This window comes from Chionomys nivalis, chromosome 7 (assembly GCF_950005125.1).
Source record: "Chionomys nivalis chromosome 7, mChiNiv1.1, whole genome shotgun sequence".
Lineage (NCBI taxonomy): Eukaryota > Metazoa > Chordata > Mammalia > Rodentia > Cricetidae > Chionomys > Chionomys nivalis.
Genome location: NC_080092.1, coordinates 78,373,954 through 78,393,920, shown reverse-complemented (window position 1 = coordinate 78,393,920; position 19,967 = coordinate 78,373,954). Strand labels below are relative to the sequence as shown.

Here is a 19,967-nt window from a genome sequence, read left to right as displayed (position 1 = left end):
AAGGCGTGTGTGACTGCATCTGGCTTGTTTTCTCATTTCAATTTCCCGGAGTGAACTGAGGTGGCACATGCCTATACTCCCAGTATTTAGGAGTCAGAGGCAGGAGGATTCCAATTTGGAAGCCACCCTGGGCTATGCATTGAGACTTTATCCCTCAAAAAGCAGTAATCTCCTTATCCCTATCAACTGGATGGTCAACTTCAAGGACATTATTTATGTGATATTTAAATGGAAGACAGACATGTCATTCACAGAAAATACAGGATGAATGATGCATCCCCGAGCTGTTTGCTGGGTGAATGAAAGTAATCCCATGAAACTTCTTGTGAATTCCATGCCTCATCTTCATCAACTTTAAATCCTACCCTCCAACCTCAGTTCCCTTTCCAGGGTATAAGGGAAAGACCATGAAGGAAAAGAATGGGAGGCGGCGGCAGCATTTGGTTATATGACTTCAAAACTGCAGTGAGACTTGGGTGCTGTTGGTTGGGCAGTGATGGGGGTCATGGAAGCAAGCATCCAATTCCCAAGTGTTTGTATCAGGGTATGTGCACACAAGGGCAGTGCCCTCAGAGGCCAGAAAAGTCATCAGATCCCCTTGAGCTGGAGTTACAAATGGTGTGAGCTGCCATGTGTGGATGCTGGGACCTGAGCTTCCGTCCTCTGCGAGAGTGGTACTCATTGTTAACTTCTGAGCCATCATTTATTATTGTTGTTGCTGTGCATATGTGAGTGCACAGTGTATGTGCGCTCAGGCGTGCGCACTACAGCACACACGTGGACGTCAGAGGACAACTTTGTGGAGCTGGCTCTCTCCTCCCACTGTTCGAGTTTTGAGGATCCCACCCAGGTTACCAAGATTGTGACTTAAATACTTTCACTCACTGAGCCAGCCACTTGACTGGCTCATCCAGACACTTTTTTTTTTTTTTTTTTTTTTGGTTTTTCGAGACAGGGTTTCTCTGTAGCTTTGGAGCCTTTCCTGGAACTCCCTTTGTAGACCAGGCTGGCCTCGAACTTACAGAGATCCGCCTGCCTCTGCCTCCCGAGTGCTGGGATTAAAGGCGTGCGCCACCACCGCCCGGCCAGACACTTTTAAGGTGTTCATTCACTAAAAAAATAGGAAAAGATTCTCCAAGTGTCTCACATGAAGCCAAAGTCCTACTTTAGTGCCAAAGGTGAACAGGGCAGGAAAGGGATCCATGTCTTATAAGAAAGGGATCCGTGCCTTACAGGAAAGACATGCCACTGTGTATTAGCCCTGTCCATATTAATGATCACTCTCAGCAGATGGCCTTCAATTGATAACAGAAAAACGAGCAAAAGCAAAAGGACCAATGACATTATATAAACCAGAAAAGGGCAGGAGGCTCGGCTCCAGAGATGTGGACCTTTGAAGTGGAGCTGGAGCAATGGAGTGGAGACCAGCAGGTCAGGTCATGCAGGGTTGAGGAGTTAGTAAAGAATTTTAAGAAAGAAAGTAATGGGTCGATTTTGAATTTTAGAAAATGGAGCTGTGATTAGTCTTTTTGAGGGTTTTGTTTTGCTTTTGTCAGCTTGACATAAGTTAGGGTCATCTGGGAAAAGGGAACCTCAGTTGAGAAAATAAATGCCTCCATCAGATTTTGGCCTGAAGGAAAGGCTGTGGGGGACACTCTCTTGATCATTAGTTGATATGGGAGGGGCCATGCCATTGTGGGCGGTGCCAACCTTGGTCAAGTGGTACCGGGTGCTATAAGCAAACCAGAAAGCAGCACTCCTTCGTGGCCTCCACTTCAGTTCTTACCTCCAGGTTCCCGCCCTGGCTGTGACGGGGTTCTATAGGACAAGCCCTTTCCTTCCCAAGTTGCTTTTAGTCATGATCTTTATCACAGTAATAGGAATGCCTACTGAAGGAGATCAAAGTAGGGTCAGGGACACCTATTAAAGAAGTTCTGAGCCGGGCGGTGGTGGCGCACGCCTTTAATCCCAGCACTCGGGAGGCAGAGGCAGGCGGATCTCTGTGAGTTCGAGACCAGCCTGGTCTACAAGAGCTAGTTCCAGGACAGGCTCCAAAACCACAGAGAAACCCTGTCTCGAAAAACCAAAAAAAAAAAAAAAAAAAAAAAAGAGGAAGAAGTTCTGCAGCTACTTTAACGGTAGTTTCTTTAATCAAGATGATGGCACAAGAAATGGAGGTGGAAACCCCAGAACATTTGGAAACTGGAATCTAAGAGGGCTGGTGACAGAAGGGACCCGCTTGAAACAAAGAGACCGTGGAGACAGAAGTGAGAAAAATAACTAATTTGCTCCCAAATACACACCACCCTACCCCTTGAATGCTGCGTTAAGAGTACACAGCAGGTTAGAGGCGGGGATCCCCGCCCACTGAAATCCGGGAATTTTCATTTAAAGTGGGCGGTCGTCAGCGAAGGGTGCAACGGTGAACAAGGTACTTCCGGTTGTTACGGAAGTGGGGCTTCGCACACTCCCAAGCTCCTCCCTCGGCGGCCCGGCAGAGTGACAGGATGGCCGAGCAAACAGCGCGGCTGCTGCTGCTAACCGCGGCAGTGGGGCTTGCGTGGGGCTCCCAGGGCGACCGCGAGCCGGTATACCGCGACTGCGTGCTCCAGTGCGAGGAACGGAACTGTTCGGGGGACGCACTGAAGCACTTCCGCTCCCTCCAGCCAATCTACATGAGCCTAGCTGGTAAGCCCCACCCTCCTTGGGTAAGCTCCGCCCATTGGCTTTAGCCCCGCCTATTGTGCCCTACTCTGAAATCTCAGAACCTCAGTTTCCAAATGGGTTCTCTCACGAATATTAAGGTGTGGAACCTCCTGAGTGAGTGAGTGTGTGTGTGTGTAGGGGGGAGTCTCATCAGCCTGCCCGAGCTTCCAAGTGGCTTCTTTATATTTATTCAAACCACTACTTGTTAAACATGGCGTGCAAGACCTGAAATAACACAGGCTGCAGACCAGGAGCCTGCCCTTCCGGGTTTATAGCCTCCCCTTCCCCCGCAAGCCGGTGAATAGGATCCTTCACAAAGACACAATGGTTTGAACCCTAATAGACCCGTACATTAAGGCACTATATGCAATTGGAACAGGAAGGAATGGAGTCCGCTTCAAGGGGTGGAGGCAGGGATCACCGCGAAACAATTTAAAGAGGAGAGAATGGATGTGAACCTACATATTGGGCACCCACACTTGACAGGCGTCCTGGCAGGTCAGTTGACTTTCGCCACAACCCATTCAGATAGTGCCCCAATCTATTTTACAGGTGGGAACACTCAGACAGGGTCACACAGTCTATAAAGTGGTAAAGCAGAATTTCCAGTTCTGACCTGTTTGACCAACAGCTCATCTTCACTGCTACCCTTTCCGTTCCAGAAAGAGGGGACAGGGAGCTTGGAGGCTCTGAGCAGATTTGGGTACACGAAGCAGCTTGCTTTGCGCAGAGAGCAGGGAGCCTGATGTGCGGAGCAGTGGTAATAGGGGAGTCAAGGCAGCTTGGAACCCAAGGAGTCCGGGGTGAAGGGTCTGAGCTGTATTTTCACAGGAGGTGGGAAGGCACCAAGGGCTCCTCCCTGGATTCAGAATGGAGAAGTATAAACCCAGGTCCCCATAGAGGGGTCTGTCCCCTCAATGCCAAGAGCTCCATCTTGGGTAAAGGGGGAAGAAACTATTTGCTTTGCTACCACTGCCAAAATTCTCCGCCCCCTCCTTCTCCTTGTGTCTACACTGCCCTCTCTTCTCTGTCCAAATGGGAAGTAAGATTTTGGGGATTTCCTCTGGCTCTCTCCAGCCTTCAGGTCCTCTTGGCCTCCATCCATGTGTGGGCTGCACCAGGCTGCCTATGCCTCCCTAAGCTACGACAGCGCTAGCTCTTTCTGTCCGTTTCAGGCTGGACATGTCGGGATGACTGCAAGTACGAGTGCATGTGGTTCACTGTTGGCCTCTACCTTCAGGAGGGCCACAGAGTGCCCCAGTTCCACGGCAAGGTGAGTTAGAGAGGCAGGAAGGTGCGTACCAATGGCCTTCAGCTCCCAAGTGGCCCCTGCTGTCTCAGCAGTCAGAGGTGGGGAATCACAGGGAGGGAGGGATGGACAGGTACTCGTGCCCAGAAGGCTCTTGCTTTTCCCAGTGGTGCCTGCCAGTGTGCCCTGCTCCTGAATTTAGAGTCATAATGCCAGTGTCTCAAGTCAAGTGTGATGGTGCACACCTTTAATACCAGAACTTGGGAGGCAGAGGCAGATGGATCTCTAGAGTTTGAGGCCTGCCTGGTCTATGTAGACTGCCAAGGCTACATACATACAGGGTCATAGTTAGATCCTCTCTCCAAAACAACAAACACAAACGAGATCTCTGTCCCCAGTGCTGAGCTTCTCATGGCTGACTGGGATAACCCCTGACCCCGATTAAGGTGTTTTTCCCATAGCTTCTCCAATAGGAATCAGATCATCAGAAATACCCCTTAGATTGGCCAGCTTCTCGGTGCCTTTTGACCCAGTGTTATCTCGTTTTGGCCCCTGGGCTGGAATTACTCATCGCAGTTTAGCACAAAGTAATCAGGCACTTGGGGGGCTATGGAAAGTAGCCGAGGACAGATGGGACCTAGATCTGTATGGTTTCACCTGGTCTGTCTGCTGTCCCCAGAATCAGGCTCTCAGTGCAGTGCCTGCTGGCCAGGATAAGAGTCCAGTCTTAGCCAGGGACTTCTGGAGAGATTCTCCTTGACTGGAGAGAATGTAAGGCTTTGGAACCAGCTGGAGAGCTGGTGATGAGCTGTCAGGGAAAGGCTGGCCAGGGCAGCGAGAGGCTGCCTCCCCTCCCCTCAGGCCTCCTCCCTATGCTCCTTTTGCAGTGGCCCTTCTCCCGGTTCCTGTTCATCCAAGAGCCAGCTTCCGCTGTGGCCTCGCTGCTCAATGGCCTAGCCAGCCTGGTGATGCTGTGCCGCTACCGCGCCTCTGTGCCAGCCTCCTCCCCCATGTACCATACCTGCATGGCCTTCGCTTGGGTAGGTAGCCTGGCAGGACTCTGCACACCCTGTTCTGAGCTGAGGATCCCTTCCATCCCCACTGATGGGCTTCTCGAGACGAGCGTCTCTCTTTTACAGGGCTAACGTGTGTGGTAGTCAGGCACAGCGGATATGGAAGGTGCTACACCTTCGTTGTTACCAGGCCGGTCTTCTTGGGAAGGAGGGAGGTCGCACATTTTTTCCCTAAGTGAGGAAACTACAAAAAGATTCAACTGGGTGGTTTGCTAACACGGATGGGAAATGAATCGTAGGGATCATGCTAGAACTTCTGGTCTTTCCAAGACCGCTCTGGAAGATTGATGTGTCTTTTGTTCTGGCCCAGACATCTTATCAGTGCTCAGCCTGATCCTGGTTTCTCCTTGGAGAACCCAGGTGGGTCCACCTGAATAGGAAAAAGTTCTCAGCCTCATCGGTGTGGCTGGTCTGAGGAACTAGAATCCAGGGCCTGGGATCACTGGAGAAATGTGGACCTGAGTACAGAGGAGCACTGGGTGACAGTAAGAAGCTGCGATGGGTATCTGGGGGGCAGAGCTTCTCTGACAGGCCTGAGGGGAAAGAAATCTTCACCCACCCACCTTCCTGCCATAAGAGCCTCCATTTGCGCCCACTGGACACCTGTTGCGTGCTGAGCACTTACTGGGTGCTGGAGGCCCCAAACATGTAAACACACACAGGTCCTTGCCCTCTTGTACTGGATGGATGTCAAAGTACAGCCTCGAAGAAACACAGAAGAGGGGAGGAGCCTTAGGGCGTGTGGTGGGGCTGGGTCCCCACAGGGCAACAAGGGAAGGCTTCCCAGAATATGAGACAGACGCGAGGATTGGAGGTGTCTGCGTAAACATGAGGAGAGCAGGGGAGTCTTCTAGACAGAGGACAGAAAGAGTAAAGACAGCAAAGGGTCAGGGGCAGCTGCAGGCTAGAAAAGCCAGGAGTCCCAGGGCAGGACAAGGAGAGAAGCTGGCTCCTGGATCTGGTGGCTGGAAGACTCTGACCACAGCTGATAGCACAGGTGTGCTGAGAGGCACAGGCTGAGTTGAACCCGGGAGGAGGTAGATCTATGGTAATCATAACTACTAAGGGCTATGGAACAACAGCGAAAGAAAGGGAGAAAAGGGACGGAAGAAAGAGTTTGGGACAGTTGGGCAGAGTGACCGTGCCTGTAATCCCAGAAGCAGAAGAACTTTGAGTTCAATGTCACCATAGGCTGCATATTTGAGACCCTATCTTATTTTTGTTTTCTTTTTTTTGGTTTTTCGAGACAAGGTTTCTCTGTGGTTTTGGAGCCTGTCCTGGAACTAGCTCTTGTAGACCAGGCTGGTCTCGAACTCACAGAGATCCACCTGCCTCTGCCTCCCAAGTGCTGGGATTAAAGGCGTGCGCCACCACCGCCCGGCATTTTTGTTTTCTTGCAAGACATAGTGGTCTTTAGTCCTAGCACTCAGGAGGCAGAGGCAGGTGAATCTCTGAGTTTGAGGACAGCCTGGTCTACAGAGTGAGTTCCAGGACAGCCAGGGCTACATAGAGAAACCCTGTCTTGAAAAATCAAAAACAAAACAAAGCAGTTTTTTTTTAAATTTGGAAGCTGAAGGTACAGCTGGATGCAGCATGAGTCCAAGGCTAGCCTGGGCTACATAGTCAGCTCTGGGACAGCGAGCGCTATGGAGGAAAGCCATGTGTTTGTGGTGCTGGGCTTGTCCCCAGCATTTGACCAGCGTTTCCTCGTGGGATCCTTGTCGTATACCTGTGCTCTCTGAGTAAGACTCAAGCACACAGGGCTTGGCCTCAGATAACAGCTAAGAAGTCAGCAAGTAGAGAAGACAGGGCTAGCTTCTGGTACTGCACTGCTGGGCGGCAGGGTCTGAGTGCTCGCTGGAATAAACACCCGTCCTCCGGTAGGGACAGATGCCAAGGTTGTGGGGACCCCTTCTTGCCTTTATGGGGTCTCCAGGGACACAGGGTCTGCTCTGGTCAGATGGTTTAGATTTTGCTTTGCTGAGACATGGTCTCACTGTATAGCCCAGGTTGGCTGTCAGTGTTCGCCCTCCCTGTGAGCGGCTAGGCGTTGCTGTGGTAGGCAGGCACCGCTGCGCTTATTCTGGTCTGGATTTCACACTTGCCACTGCGCCTTGTGTTTCTCCCCAGAGGGCGTGGCGGTGGACTTTGTCCTGGGCCGGGGCTTCTGGAACAAGTGTGGCCCTCATTTGTGCTGGGGTGTGGATGGCAGGGCCCTTTGCCAGCTCCAGTCCTGTCATGGGCCAGGGGTGTCTATTCTCCGATAACCCTGGCCCTCAGTGGAGTCCCTGAAACTTCAGCACGGGAAGGCATCCCCTGCCTTGCTATTTCGACCCAGGTGCAACCTGGGCAGGTACCTGGAAGGGCTGGGGAACCCGCCTGAGTTGTGTATGCTGTAGCCCTTTGACTTCCTGGAGTGCGGGGCCTGGCCCTGTGCCAAAGCTAGGAGACCGAACCAATTCCCCACACCTTTGTCCAGCAGAAAGATCCTCACATGTAGAAGGAGATGAAACGGCACGGGCTGATTTTAAATCTCTGTTGAGAAAGCGACAGGAGATAGGCTGGAGCTGTACAGAAGGGTGGCCAGAGCTCAGGAAGGACTTCCCAGCTGTGACAAAAGCCTTGAAGCAAACAACGTTCAGAAATGAAAAAAAAATTAAATATTTATTTTTGTTTGTGTGCATGCAATGCACGCGCATCGGCCTGATGTGGAGGTCAGACAGTAACTCGGGAACTGATACGCTCCTACTGTATAGGTCCTGAAACTCGGGTCGTCAAGCTTGGCACAGGTGCCTTCATCTAAACCCGGGAATCCTTCTGTGATGATGGGAAAGAGCCCCGCCTCCCCTCAGAGTGAACCCGAGGCAGTCTTGTCCTTCTGGACTGTGGCCCTGGGGAGGGGACAGGGTGGTAGCAGACATCATATTTAACATTCTGCCTCCCCCACTTCTGAGACACCAAGCTATTTAAAGATCCACTTGTCCCCACCGTGATGGTGTCAATGACAGCTCCGAGCACTGGGGCTTAACACTGGGGTCAAATTCCTGACAGATCTGGCTCTCTGGCATCCATCCAGTGTCAAGGCTGATATTTTTGTCTGTCTGTGTATTTGCCAGCAGACTTGAAGCAGCCTCCTGTCCCCTCCCGCAGCCTTCCTGCCCCTTCATTCCTGCCACTGTTGCCACTCTGGCCCTCCCATCCCAGTGTTTACAGGGAATTCCCACCTACCCTGCTGGTCCCGCCCACCACACTGCAACCGAGGAGTGCAGAGCAGTTGTGCATGGGGCCTGCCCATCCCCTCCCTGCCCATCTGTCCTCTACTCCTGTCTGACTACAAGCTCTGAAGAGAAACAGCACCTGCTGGGACCGCACTCACGGGACGGTGGCTTGGGAACACAAAGAGGGACTTTTCCCATAGCTAAACTGTCTGCACCCAGGGATCCAGGGCTCCTGGAGCTCCATGGTTTGACCTTGAACTTGGTGGCTCTTGAGGAAAGAGAAGTTGAGGTCAAATGAAGGGAAGTGGTGGGGTGAGCCTGGGGGACCTGATGAAGGAAATCAGGGTTCCTGGGACACCTGTGTACCAAGCAGTGGCCGTAAAAATGTAGTGTAGTGGGAATCAGACAGTTTGCACGGGGACACACAGGAAATGCTGCCTGAGACCAGAGCTTAAAGCCTCTCTGTGTTCTTAATGACACTGCCTTGAGTCTTGAGTCTAAAGAAAGGATCCGAAAGACCCCACCCTTCATGGGACACTCCTTAAGAGAGGGATGTCCCCAGGGTGCAGAGTCCAGGCTTCAAATAGGACTCCGTAAGTTGATGGCCCCTGGGAGGCAAGGGATGAAGAACCCAGCCGCCCCCACCTGTGTGTGGGCCTAAGGCCTGGCCCAGTGCACCTCCACCCTCTTCTTCCAGTGTTCCAACTGCCACTTAGATCCACCCTCTTGTCTCCTCCCCCTTCCTGCTGTGGGCGACAAGAAGACCTGGCTGGCTGCCAGCGCCTGTTGCCTTCCCCTCCTCTCTCTAAGATGTCCCTGCACCTGGCGTGCTGAGCCTTGTGATGGCCTGGGTCCTGTCTCCAGCCCGGGGTCCCTCCTCTCCCCACACTGACCCAGCTCACCACAGGCCATGTGAAGGAGGACGTGAGGGCCATTCAGGCCTGCCCCACTTGAGGAGAGGGGCCCTATACATGCTCTGAACTTTGGGGGCCACAGCCTGTGTCCCAAGTCAGGTTTGGCCACTCATCCTTCATAAGCCAACCTCAAAAGCCAGATGAGTATTGGAAAACAGAAAAAGGAGATCTATTCAGTGTGACCACGTTGGTAAGTCCATTTATTAAGGATGAGTGACCAAACCTGGTTTGGGACACGGGCTGTGACCTCCCCTCTCCGGTTCCATAGCAGGCTGAGGCACAGCCAGGCAGGCACCCATGGTAAAGCCGCCTCCCAAGTCTGAGGAAAGGGCCAGCAGAGGAGGCCTACCCACCACGAGGCACACCTCAGAGCCTTGTCAAGGCTGCAGAGGACATTCCTCAGGTAGCCCTCTTTAAGTAGAAGGCATTGTGTGGGACTGGCTGGAGAGAGAGCCAGGCTTCGTAGTGGGCGGGGGGGGGGGGGGGTGGGGGGGGGGCAGAGGTCTCCCAGGCCAGAACCCAGCATCAGGAGTACCCGCCTGCCTGCCTCCAAGCCCTGCCTGACTCCACCCTGCCCTCTCTGTCACTCTCAACTCCCAGTAGCATGTGCCCCTCCTTGCGGGACCCTACAGGCTGGCTTCCTGACCTGCTCCTGTGGCCCCTGACTGACCATTTGTTATGGTCCCCAAGTGGGCAGCTCTTCCAGGCCTGTCTGGCAGGCATCTCTGTCCACCTTCCGGGTATGACAGCCCAGGCCCTGCTTTTCCCTTTGTGACTAGGGGCCACAGGTTTCTGTCTCCGCCATAGCCCGCCCTTCTCTCAGTAACCTGGGCCTCTGCTATGGACTTAGGCCTCGAAGAAAGTGCCAGCCGCGACTCCCACAGGATGGTGTGTGTGTGTGCAAGTCCCAGGCTCTGCTGTTCCAGGAAGAGGGCCCCCAGCATTCCCCTGAGCCATTCCACTGCAGCCTCCTCAGCCCTGCCCATTCTCCTCCCAACTCTCTGGAGCAGCGACTGGCCCAGCGGGTTAGGCTGGCCCAGCCAGGAGGAAGCTGGGCTAAGTTGGCCACAGTCTTCCTCAGAGGCTGGCTGCAGTGGGATCTGCTTCCTCTCCCTCCCAGGATTGCTGCTGCTCCAGACACACCCCAAGCTAGCTCAAGCCCCCCCACCCACCCACCCACCTCATTCCCGCCCCCAGAAGCTGAGGTCACAGGCTCCCCTGGGCTGGGCTGGGGTTGTCATCACCTGGCAGTGGGGGAGGAGGCAGGGCCCTGGGGGCTGTTGTCTTAGAGATTGGGTAATTTGGGAACTAGACTCTGCCAGGACTGGTTGCTGAGCCAGGCTAGAACCTGTGGACTGCAGCTCCTTTGGCCTGGGGGGTTTGGGTGGCAGTTTACAGTTTCTGGGAAATCCTGTGGGGACCGGCTGGGCGGGAGTGAGGCCTGGGTTTGTTCAGAGGGCTTGAGGCACAGGATGTACTCTTTGCCCCAGCAGAGCTCCACAGATCTCCTCCACCTTGGGCAGCATGCTGACTGACCTCTCCTTCCTCAGGTGTCCCTCAATGCTTGGTTCTGGTCCACGGTCTTCCATACCAGGGACACTGACCTCACAGAGGTGAGCTCCTCCCAGCCCCTGCATGGTACAGTCCCAGGGGAGCCCAGGAGAGGGCAGAGCAGGCTCCTTAGAGTGAAGACAGCTCCATCTGCAGAGCCTGCTAGCCCAAACCTGGCAGCTCGTGGAGTCTTACCTGGATCATACCAGGAGAGTTTTGTCATTGATTTCCTGATCTCTAAGGCCACTGAGCCTGGGAGAGATGAAGTCGTTTTCCGTGGGTCACCCAGCTAATGTGATCAGGACTGGAGTTCATGTCTATCACACCCCAAATGACATGACATTTTGAATTCCATGGTGTGCCTTCATAGTGAGGCCCTTCTCAAAGCCATGAATGTCTCACTGCTGGGCCATGTAGAACGTTTTATAATGTGGACACAGCGAAGCAGCCATAGGCAGAGGGGATGCAAGACGGGGCTCCTGCAGATTGCAAGCCTAGACCCTGTCCCTCACTGCCTCATCCCTGTGGCTCTTCTGTGGGCCTGCCTTGTGCTATGTTCCGCTCCCTCACCTGGCCCTCTTGGCTTTCCCTACCCACAGAAGATGGACTACTTCTGCGCCTCGGCTGTCATCCTGTACTCTATTTACCTGTGCTGTGTCAGGTGAGCCCTGGGGGCTATGGGCAGAGAGGGAACTGTCCAGAGCTTCTTCCTTGGGCTTCTCACATTTCTGCAGGGCTGTCTTGGGTGGGGGTGCCAGGGACAGAAGGGATCTGGCTTCTCCTTGTGGCTCTTGGTTTCTGGGAAACCGTTGGTTTGGTGGGGGCAGGGAAGGACAGTGGCTTCAGCAAGCCCTCACCCCTTTGGGCGAGGGGGTAGTTGAAGGAACATGGCTCTGGGGATAGCCAACCAGCCACTGTCTGAGCTGCTCTGGGTGGTGGGACAGGACCGTGGGACTGCAGCACCCGTCAGTGGCCAGTGCCTTCGGCGCCCTGCTGCTGCTGCTGCTGTCAGCGCATATCTCTTACCTGAGCCTCGTCCGCTTCGACTACGGCTACAACATGATGGCCAATGTGGCCATAGGTGAGGCCCCTTGCAGAACTGTGGGTGGGCAGGACGTGGCTCCTTGGGGGATGTTCTGGAGAGACTCTTGAGGGCAGGGAGGAGTTGAGATGGCAGGCTGGTGGTGGGTGGAGTCGGGGCGAGGCAGCTAGAGTCAAGGAGGATGACCAGTGAGTGGACCTCTGGTGTTCCTGGCCCCCAGGCCTGGTGAACCTGGCCTGGTGGCTGGCCTGGTGCCTACGGAACCGCCGGCGCCTGCCGCACACGCGCAGGTGTGTGGTGGTGGTGCTGCTGCTGCAGGCGCTGTCCCTGCTGGAGCTGCTCGACTTCCCGCCCCTCTTCTGGGTCCTGGACGCCCACGCCATCTGGCACATCAGCACCATCCCTCTCCACATCCTCTTCTTCAGGTGAGTGCCACCCCCTGCCTCGGGGTTTCCTCCTCTGCACCCTAGGGCAGACTGGGGCTCCCTGTGCCCACTCGGCCTTCCCACTTGCCTGCTGTCACTCCACTGTCTGGGGGGGTTCTCAGAGCTGGGTGACTGCCTCATTGGGGTCATCTCCACACCCACAGGTTTCTGGAAGATGACAGTCTGTACCTGCTGAAGGAATCTGAAGCCAAGTTCAAGCTAGACTAAAGATGCTCGGAAGGGACACACCTGCCTTGCTCCCGTTTCTCCTCCCTTCTCCCCCTTGAGATGACTGTTTTCTCCTTTTAGCTTCTTGAACTTGAACATGTGGGGTATAGGCTTGGAATCATAGAGCCACCCTCCCCTAGCTAGCTTTCGCAGCCAGGGCCTCCTCGCGTCTGGGACAGGAAGTAGGCAGCCCAGCTGTGCCTGGGGCTGAACTGGGAACAGGTGTTGAGGTCTCCAGAGAGAAGTGCTGCTTCTGTCTCTTCAGCCCACTCCTTTCTCCACATCGCTCACCCTGATAGTACCACCCCACGTAGGGCCACTTACCCCTAAGCGCCACACCCACAGGCCTTTGGTGTACATTGGGGTCTCTTTTTGTCAGGGAGCCACTAGGTGGCACTGGAGGCCTGCTCTTCGGCTGCCCAGATTTCTTCGTGGGTCTGCAGAACTGAGCTGCGGGGGGGCTGGTACCAAGGAGGGGCTTTCACCCCGCCTCTTGCACCAGATGTTTTTTCAGAGCCAAGACCCCAGGGGACTCAGGATTAGAACCCTGGCTTCCGTTCTGGTTGGGAGTGGGCACATTCACACATAGAGGGATGTGGACCAAGCTAGGCGCAGAGATAGTCAAGGAGCTGAGTTTGGCAGCAATGGGGCATCGTGGGCCTTCACTTAGTGTAGAGAGTGACTGTGTGCTCAGGAGGCAGGTAGGTGAGGGTGGCTTGGGGAAGGCGTGTCTGAGATGAACATGAGATGAACATGAGATGAACACTCGTAGGAGGCGCGAGTGGAATGGGGGAACCAAGCCATCACCAGCAGCCATTTGAGTCCAAGTCTCCCCAAGACCCCAAGTCCTGCCAGCTGCTAGTATGTGCACATGACCTGTTGGGTGCAGTGAGTGTGAATGCCACCCAGGACCCCTTTGCCCTCCACTTCCACTCCAAATCACAGCCCCCACCCCCGGTGCATGTCTTGAGAGCACCCTGCAGAACTAGCCCCTGGAGGGCAGAGCAAGGAAGGGACAAAGTGTCCCCCTTGGCTCCTCTCTCCCTTGGCATGGTGTGCCTCCCACTCCAGCTCCTGCTGGAGCCCCTGGTCACAGCCTGGACTTTGGGGGCATCAGGCAAAGGGGAAAGAGGGTGTGGAGCTTGTGTCTGTATGGGGTCTCTGCCCTCCATAGGGGAGCTTGCTCTCCCAGGGTAAGCCCAGGGCAAGCAGGGCCCATACAGCCTGCATCCTGAACCAGTCCATCAGGAAGGCAATCTGTGACTGGGCCCGGCCTCTATCCCCTGCCCTCTCATTGTGGGGAGGGTAGCTGAGCCAGGGCTCCAGCTCAGGTACTCGGACAGTCTTATCAGGATTTTTTGATACTAAGAACAATTTTAAGGCCAAAGACAATAAAGGACGTGTGTAATAAACCAATTTCTGGCCTCACCCTGGTTCTGCTCCTCTGTGTATAAAGTGGGTGGAACCCAGCACTTGGGAGGCAGAGGCAGGCGGATCTCTGTGAGTTCGAGGCCAGCCTGGTCTACAAGAGCTAGTTCCAGGACAGGAACCAAAAAAGCTACGGAGAAACTGTCTCAAAAAAAATCCAAAATAAATAAAGTGGGCAGGAGAGAAGGAGACATTGGTGGCCAGTGACATATCTCTACCTGGGTGTATGGAAGTGAGGGTAGCATGGAGCCCAGGAGAGCCCCGGGCCACTGTGTGTGCATGTACATGCGTGTGTGCGTGCGTGCGTGTGTGTGTGTATACATGCGTGCGTGCATGCGCATGTGTGTGTGTACATGCGTGCGTTTGTGTGTGTGTGTGTGTGCTGGTGGTGGTGGTGGGGAGCTAGCACCTCTAGCTCTTGACTTCTTGTTTCTTGACCTGTATTTGTGTCTGGACTTTACACATCATCTGGTCTCCTGGCTCCCCGGCTGCGGCTCTTCTTACTCAGGCTCTCTAGCTTCACTCTAGGGACAAGCTCTCTAGCTTCACTCTAGGGACAAGCTGGCAGGACTGGCTACTGAGCTGAGGCAGAGTGACTGGCCACTAGAACCACACAAGGGCCTGGCATGCAGCAGGGGCCGCTTGTGCCCTCCTGAACTTGGCCTGAACTTGGGGTGGGGCGAATGGGTGGTACAGAAAGAAGCCTTCATGGAGGCTTCCAGGGAAAAAAGAAAAGCTAGGATTGGATCCTCCTCAGTCTCAGAGGCCTCTGCCTACTCTTGGCTCCTAGGAGCACCACAAACAGCGCTGGCAAGCAGGGGACCGTTGCTTTATTAGGTACCACTTCAGGTAATACAGAATTTGGGGACCGTTGCTTTATTAGGTACCGCTTCAGGTAATACAGAATTTGGGGACCGTTGCTTTATTAGGTACCGCTTCAGGTAATACAGAATTTGGGGACCATTGCTTTATTAGGTACCGCTTCAGGTAATACAGAATTTGGGGACCGTTGCTTTATTAGGTACCGCTTCAGGTAATACAGAATTTGGGGACCGTTGCTTTATTAGGTACCGCTTCAGGTAATACAGAATTTGGGGACCGTTGCTTTTTTAGGTACCACTTCAGGTAATACAGAATTTGGGGACCGTTGCTTTATTAGGTACCACTTCAGGTAATACAGAATTTGGGAGGCACAGGACACCCGGCATGTAGGGCCCTCACTCCTGCACCCCCGTCTTCTGAGCCCAGGCAAAGAAGACACCCTTGACGTCATCTACACCCGTGCGGAGATGGGCAGGCATGATGTAGGTACGAAGGTTTCGTACCTCATAACCACCAAGAACCAGGGCCTCCCTCACCTCCTCCTCTGACACTGGTACTACAGACAACCTGGCCTCCCCAGCAAGGTACCATGACTCCTCTAGGGCTCCGATGAGGAGGAGATGACCCCCTGGCCTCAGCAGTGTGGTGATGTGCTGCAGAGCCCGCTGGAAGCTGGCAAGATCTGGGCTCACAGCCTCTAGGCAGAAGGCGGAGACCAGGGCATCCGCAGGCAGGGGTGCCAGGCTTGAAGGACCCAGGGGCTGGGGCTGGTGTACATCAATGGGCAGGACTCGCTTCACCCTCGCTCGGAGCTGGCGTTCCTTCTCCTGCCAGGACTCGCTGTACAGGGGACACAAGACAGGGCTCAGCCCCTCTGCTGCCCTCCACCCCCAACCAACCACACACCACAGGAAGCTTCTAGCCCAGCTCTCACCCCTTGCCCTCGATGAGGCAAGCATGCTGGCTGTACGCACTCCAGTCGAAGGCTCCTGGTTCCTCCCGAAGCCAGAGTCCCAGCTCCTGCCGGTTGACCTCCAAGAAATCTGTCATGGTGATGTCCTCAAAGTGGGCACAGGCACTGAGTAGCTGGTATACGGTGGGGCCTGACCCAATGTCGATGAGGGCCTGTCCAGACACCTCACCTGGGTGAAGCAGAGAGAAGGGGGTTCCAGGTGGTCCCTGCCTCAGCCATCTTTCCCCTCCCATGCTCTCCTAGCCCTTCTGGGTAGTGTGAGTGCCGGGAACAAGTTTGGACGGACACAGAAATCAGGTTCTCCTGGGGCCAGCGTGGCTCCTCTATCTCCGGATCCGCCACTCAAAAGCTAAGTTTAGTGAAGATCAAGTCGGAAGATTCCGAGACACCCAACCTTTCTCTCCATAGTCTCCAACCTCTGCCTCAGACTCCATTCATCTCAGTGTCTCTCCTGCACCCCTCCCTGCCTGTCTCTCAAACCTAAGCACCTTCCCCTCGAAAGAAAAGGAGTCTAAATTGCCTAGTCAAGCCTCCAATTCCGTGGCTCAAGCCGTCCTCCAGCCTCAGCTTTCCTGGTAGCTGAGACTGTAGGCGGTCGCCACCACGGAGCCTGGCTGACTTGCTTGCTCTTGCTCGCACAAGCTAGCAACCTATAGGCTTGCTTCTTGGTCCCCATCTAGTGTGCATTCTTGTTTCCCTCTCTCTCCCTTTTTTCCCCCTCATGACTTCTGCTCTCTCCTGCCTCAGTTTCCAGCGCTCACCCGTGGCAAAGGTTTGCGCCATGCAGCGCAGCTTCCAAGGCCCGACGCCATCAGGGCTACTCAGGTCTCCACGAGGAGGAGCGTAGTTGTTGCGGAGGTAGGCGCGGGGCTCGAAGCGCTGGTAAGCCGAGGCGACAGCTGCCCGGGCAGGGTCCGAATCAGAGGCCATCTCTGCAGCGTGGTTCGGATCTGTGCCACCGCTCATGCTTCTGTTAGGGCCGCCTATCCCCTGCTTGCCTCGCCATCCCTTTATCTACCACTGCCCCCCACCCCTCTGTTGCAGAGGCGGCGGAAGAGGGATGAGGCGCTCGGGGCCACTACGTCTCTGTCACCCCATCCATCTCTGTTAGTGTCTGGAGAAACAGACACGTAGGGGTGTAGGGGCACCTTCTGGAACATAGATAGCTCCCTCTCTGCTCCACCCTACCTCTGCACCTAACACTCATCAGCCCTCCGCCCATACCTTCTTCCCCTGCTCACCCCTTCCAGTGCTCCCTGCACCCCAACCTCAATTCCAGAACCCCTGCCAGGCATCCCAGCTCTTCTCCAGCCTTTTGCTCTTTTGCTCAGAATTGCATCCATTTTCTTTCCCAAGGTTTGGATAGCCCATGTTCCCAGTCCCAGTGTCCTCCTCCAAACCCCCTCCCCTCTCTTGGGGCACCCCTTATAAATCCCCCTTAATAATGCCATCCCTTCCTCCAGGCCTGGATCCCAACTCTATCTATTCTCCAGAAAGGACACTCTGTTCTGGCCTCTGTCTTGGTGGCCCGGGGGAGCTCCTGAACAGGTCTCTCTGCCCTGAGCATCCGATGGTAACGGAGATAAGAGGTGAGCAGGGCTAATGCTCTTAGCAGGCAGAACAGCGGGGCATCCCCTGCGGGCCTCTGGGGCTGTCCGTTGCTTATCTGGGGCTCAAGCACAGCCGGTTCAGGATGTTCCTGCCACACCAGGGACACCGGACTCAGGTAAGAACAAAGAGTACTGAGCGCATTCTTGGTACTACCACGGCCACTAGAGGGACACACGGCGCGCTTTTGGCATTCCAAGGATACTGGTCCCTGACACTTCTCCCCAGTCAGCACTCCTGTCCCTACTAGGGAGCTGGCAGGGCCTGGCCCGCAGGTTTTGCTTGGTGCTCCAGGGACCTGGCACACAAACTTCCACTCTTCCCTCTCATCTGCTCAGAAGGGCACACCACCCTGCCAACAGCATCTTCCATCTCCCCAAAGAGGAACCCTCTGGATGAGCCCTGCGCCCTTCCAGGGTGGGTAGGATACCGGTCTCTGCTAAGATAGCCCTGGTCTTTCTATCCAGTCCTCCTCTGCGCTCCTTCCTTATTCCAAGGGGACAGTCTCCTTGTTGGCCTGACACCCAGGATGGGACATGCATCAGAGTAACAGCTGCAGGGGTTACAGGCAGGAACCTGATCCTGTCCTCCCACCCAGGCCGGGGAGGGTGGGGCACCCGGGAGGGTAGGGCACCCGGTGCCTGCCAAGGACTGATTCCGTCTGGATCTACAACTGACAGGCCTGTGGGTCACTGACCCCATCCACATCCCAAGGCACAGCCAAGGGCAGTCTCTGTGCCAGTCCCTTCCATATCCTCCACAGATATCATTTAAACAAACCCTGATGCCAGCTGGCCTGCTAGGTACTCTCCAGTGCCAGGGAGTGGACACAAAAGCCAGGACTGGGCAGTGACACAGGAAGGGGGGCCAGTTACCCTGTTTATAGCTCTTCCCCTGCACCCCACCCCTAAGCATGGAGTATATCCTCTGGCTGTGCCGTATTTAGCTCAAATGCATGGCTGTTCCCAGAAGTGCCTGGGAGCCGCCAATGCTCATCCCCAACCACAAAGAAAGAGAGAAGCCTGGAACATGGTTGAGCATTTATTGCAGTGCTAACAGAGGGTGCTGGGGGCCTGCCCTGCTCCTGCCCTCTTCACATCCCCCTCCCTCTAGTCTTCAAGATTCCTTCCCAGGACATTCCAGATCCCTTTTTTGTCCTACTCCGTTTCTGTAACTGGACAGGTCTGTTACCAGGGGCCTCTCGCCCTTGTCAGTATCTCTTGTCCCTTCTTCTGGGGCTGAGGGTACTCAGCTCTCCACATCTAGGGTCCACCATCTTTGCTCCCCTTCCTTTGGGAACTCAGGACACCTAGGCATCCTGGCCTCTGGCTCCCTCCTCCCATAGCCCCCACCTCTGGGCAAACTACAAAGCGGCCATGGCCAGCAAGCAGCTCTCCTCCATGGTCCTAGCCAGGAAGGGCCCAGCCCCAGGCAGACACGGTGGAGCCGGAGTCCGTCTCAGCCTCTCTGAGCTTCCTGAGACATGGATCTAGACAGGGTACGCCGCAGGGCCCCGGGTTTGCTGACAGGTACCACGGGGGGAAGCTGCTTGGTGATCTCAGCCACGTCCTGGCGCTCCACGCACTGGCCGCCCAGGGCTGTCTCCAGTGCCAGCAGCTCCCGCAGCTGGATGGGGGTCTCCTCGCGCTCCTCCTTGGCAGCTCCCACCTTGGTGGGGGTGAAGATGGGCAGCGGCAGCACCCGCTGGTATGGCAGCTGGTATTCCTGCAGCCCACGGCCTAGGATGCCCAGGCGCATCACCAGCCAGGGCGAGCGTTGCACCACGGCCTGACACTGTCCCTGTCTGTGGTAGGTTTCATGTCTCTGAGTATCTTCCTCATGTAGGGAGCATCTGAAAGTAGAGAGAAGGGTAGTGAACTCCTGAGGGTGGCTGTTCGGGTCTCAGGCTAACTGGAATCTCCCTGGATGGCCAGGTTTCTGGGGTAGGGGAGGGCCATCAGAAACTGAAGGGCTTGAGACTCTGGTGTGGATAAGGGGCTCTGGGGAAGCAAAGGCAGACTTTCCAGGTGATCCGTCACACTCACCCCTCTTCCGGCCTGGTTGACAGAGTCAGATCTTTCCACTCAGCCCAGAAGGCTTCCCGGCGTTCCTGGTTCTCCTCAGACACTTGGCAGCTCAGCTCTGAAGTGGCCATGATCCCTTCTTGCTCCCTCTGCTAGGCCTGGCTCTTCCGGAGCCCTTTAAATAGCCCCCCTTCTCCCACTGCTCCCCCTCTTCCAGGGACTATTTTCAGCCCCTCTGGCGTCAGATGCTATAAGCAGAGCCAAGACTCACTGGTGGAGGGGGGCTCTGAGTCCAGGGTGGGGGTTGGGGTACCTAGAAGCTGGCTGCTCCTGGGTCAGAGGTCAGCTTCTAAAGAAAGGAAGATGCTCCAGTGGGGTATGGGGTCCTCAGAGTGGCACCTCCAGGTATGTGGCATTCTGTAAATACCATCTCAGCCCAGGCACATGCCTAGCCTCGTGCCACCTTGGCACGGTCCTCTGCCCTGCCTGCTTCCCCTTGCCCAGGAAGGACAGCAGCTTGCCTGTAAACAGAACAGGAGAAGCAGGAATTGATGCCCCCCTCACTCTGTCCCATGGCTGCCCTCCCCTTCCTGGGCTCAAGGGCACGCGTACCTTAGTGAGGCCCCTTCACTAGAAGGATCATGTAACCACGTCCTCAGGCGTCTACACAAAACCTGGTTCCTAACCAGCAACATACCAGCAGGGG

At 55.2% G+C, this 19,967-nt stretch overlaps 3 protein-coding genes across 4 annotated transcripts; 1 reads left to right on the top strand and 2 right to left on the bottom strand.

Moving 5' to 3' along the window:
* Positions 1 to 2,458: 2,458 nt before the first annotated feature.
* On the top strand, positions 2,459 to 13,813 carry Pgap3 (post-GPI attachment to proteins phospholipase 3). Of its 2 annotated transcripts, XM_057775079.1 has the most exons (8): positions 2,459 to 2,688; positions 3,882 to 3,979; positions 4,843 to 4,995; positions 10,711 to 10,773; positions 11,311 to 11,372; positions 11,656 to 11,792; positions 11,974 to 12,178; positions 12,343 to 13,813. In XM_057775079.1, the coding sequence occupies exons 1-8, from the start codon at positions 2,508 to 2,510 to the stop codon at positions 12,404 to 12,406; spliced, it is 963 nt and encodes a 320-aa protein (XP_057631062.1). In that variant the 5' UTR covers positions 2,459 to 2,507; the 3' UTR covers positions 12,407 to 13,813. The 2 variants fall into 2 exon arrangements, with proteins under 2 accessions (XP_057631062.1, XP_057631063.1); XM_057775080.1 differs by lacking the exon at positions 4,843 to 4,995.
* Positions 13,814 to 15,051: 1,238 nt separating this feature from the next.
* Pnmt (phenylethanolamine N-methyltransferase) lies at positions 15,052 to 16,595 on the bottom strand. Its single transcript, XM_057773963.1, has 3 exons — positions 16,391 to 16,595; positions 15,591 to 15,798; positions 15,052 to 15,496 (listed from the first exon to the last, which is right to left on the bottom strand). The coding sequence occupies exons 1-3, from the start codon at positions 16,593 to 16,595 to the stop codon at positions 15,052 to 15,054; spliced, it is 858 nt and encodes a 285-aa protein (XP_057629946.1).
* Positions 16,596 to 18,270: 1,675 nt separating this feature from the next.
* Positions 18,271 to 19,438, bottom strand: Tcap (titin-cap). The gene is made up of 2 exons (XM_057775862.1): positions 19,283 to 19,438; positions 18,271 to 19,089 (listed from the first exon to the last, which is right to left on the bottom strand). The coding sequence occupies exons 1-2, from the start codon at positions 19,390 to 19,392 to the stop codon at positions 18,696 to 18,698; spliced, it is 504 nt and encodes a 167-aa protein (XP_057631845.1). The 5' UTR covers positions 19,393 to 19,438; the 3' UTR covers positions 18,271 to 18,695.
* Positions 19,439 to 19,967: the final 529 nt, after the last annotated feature.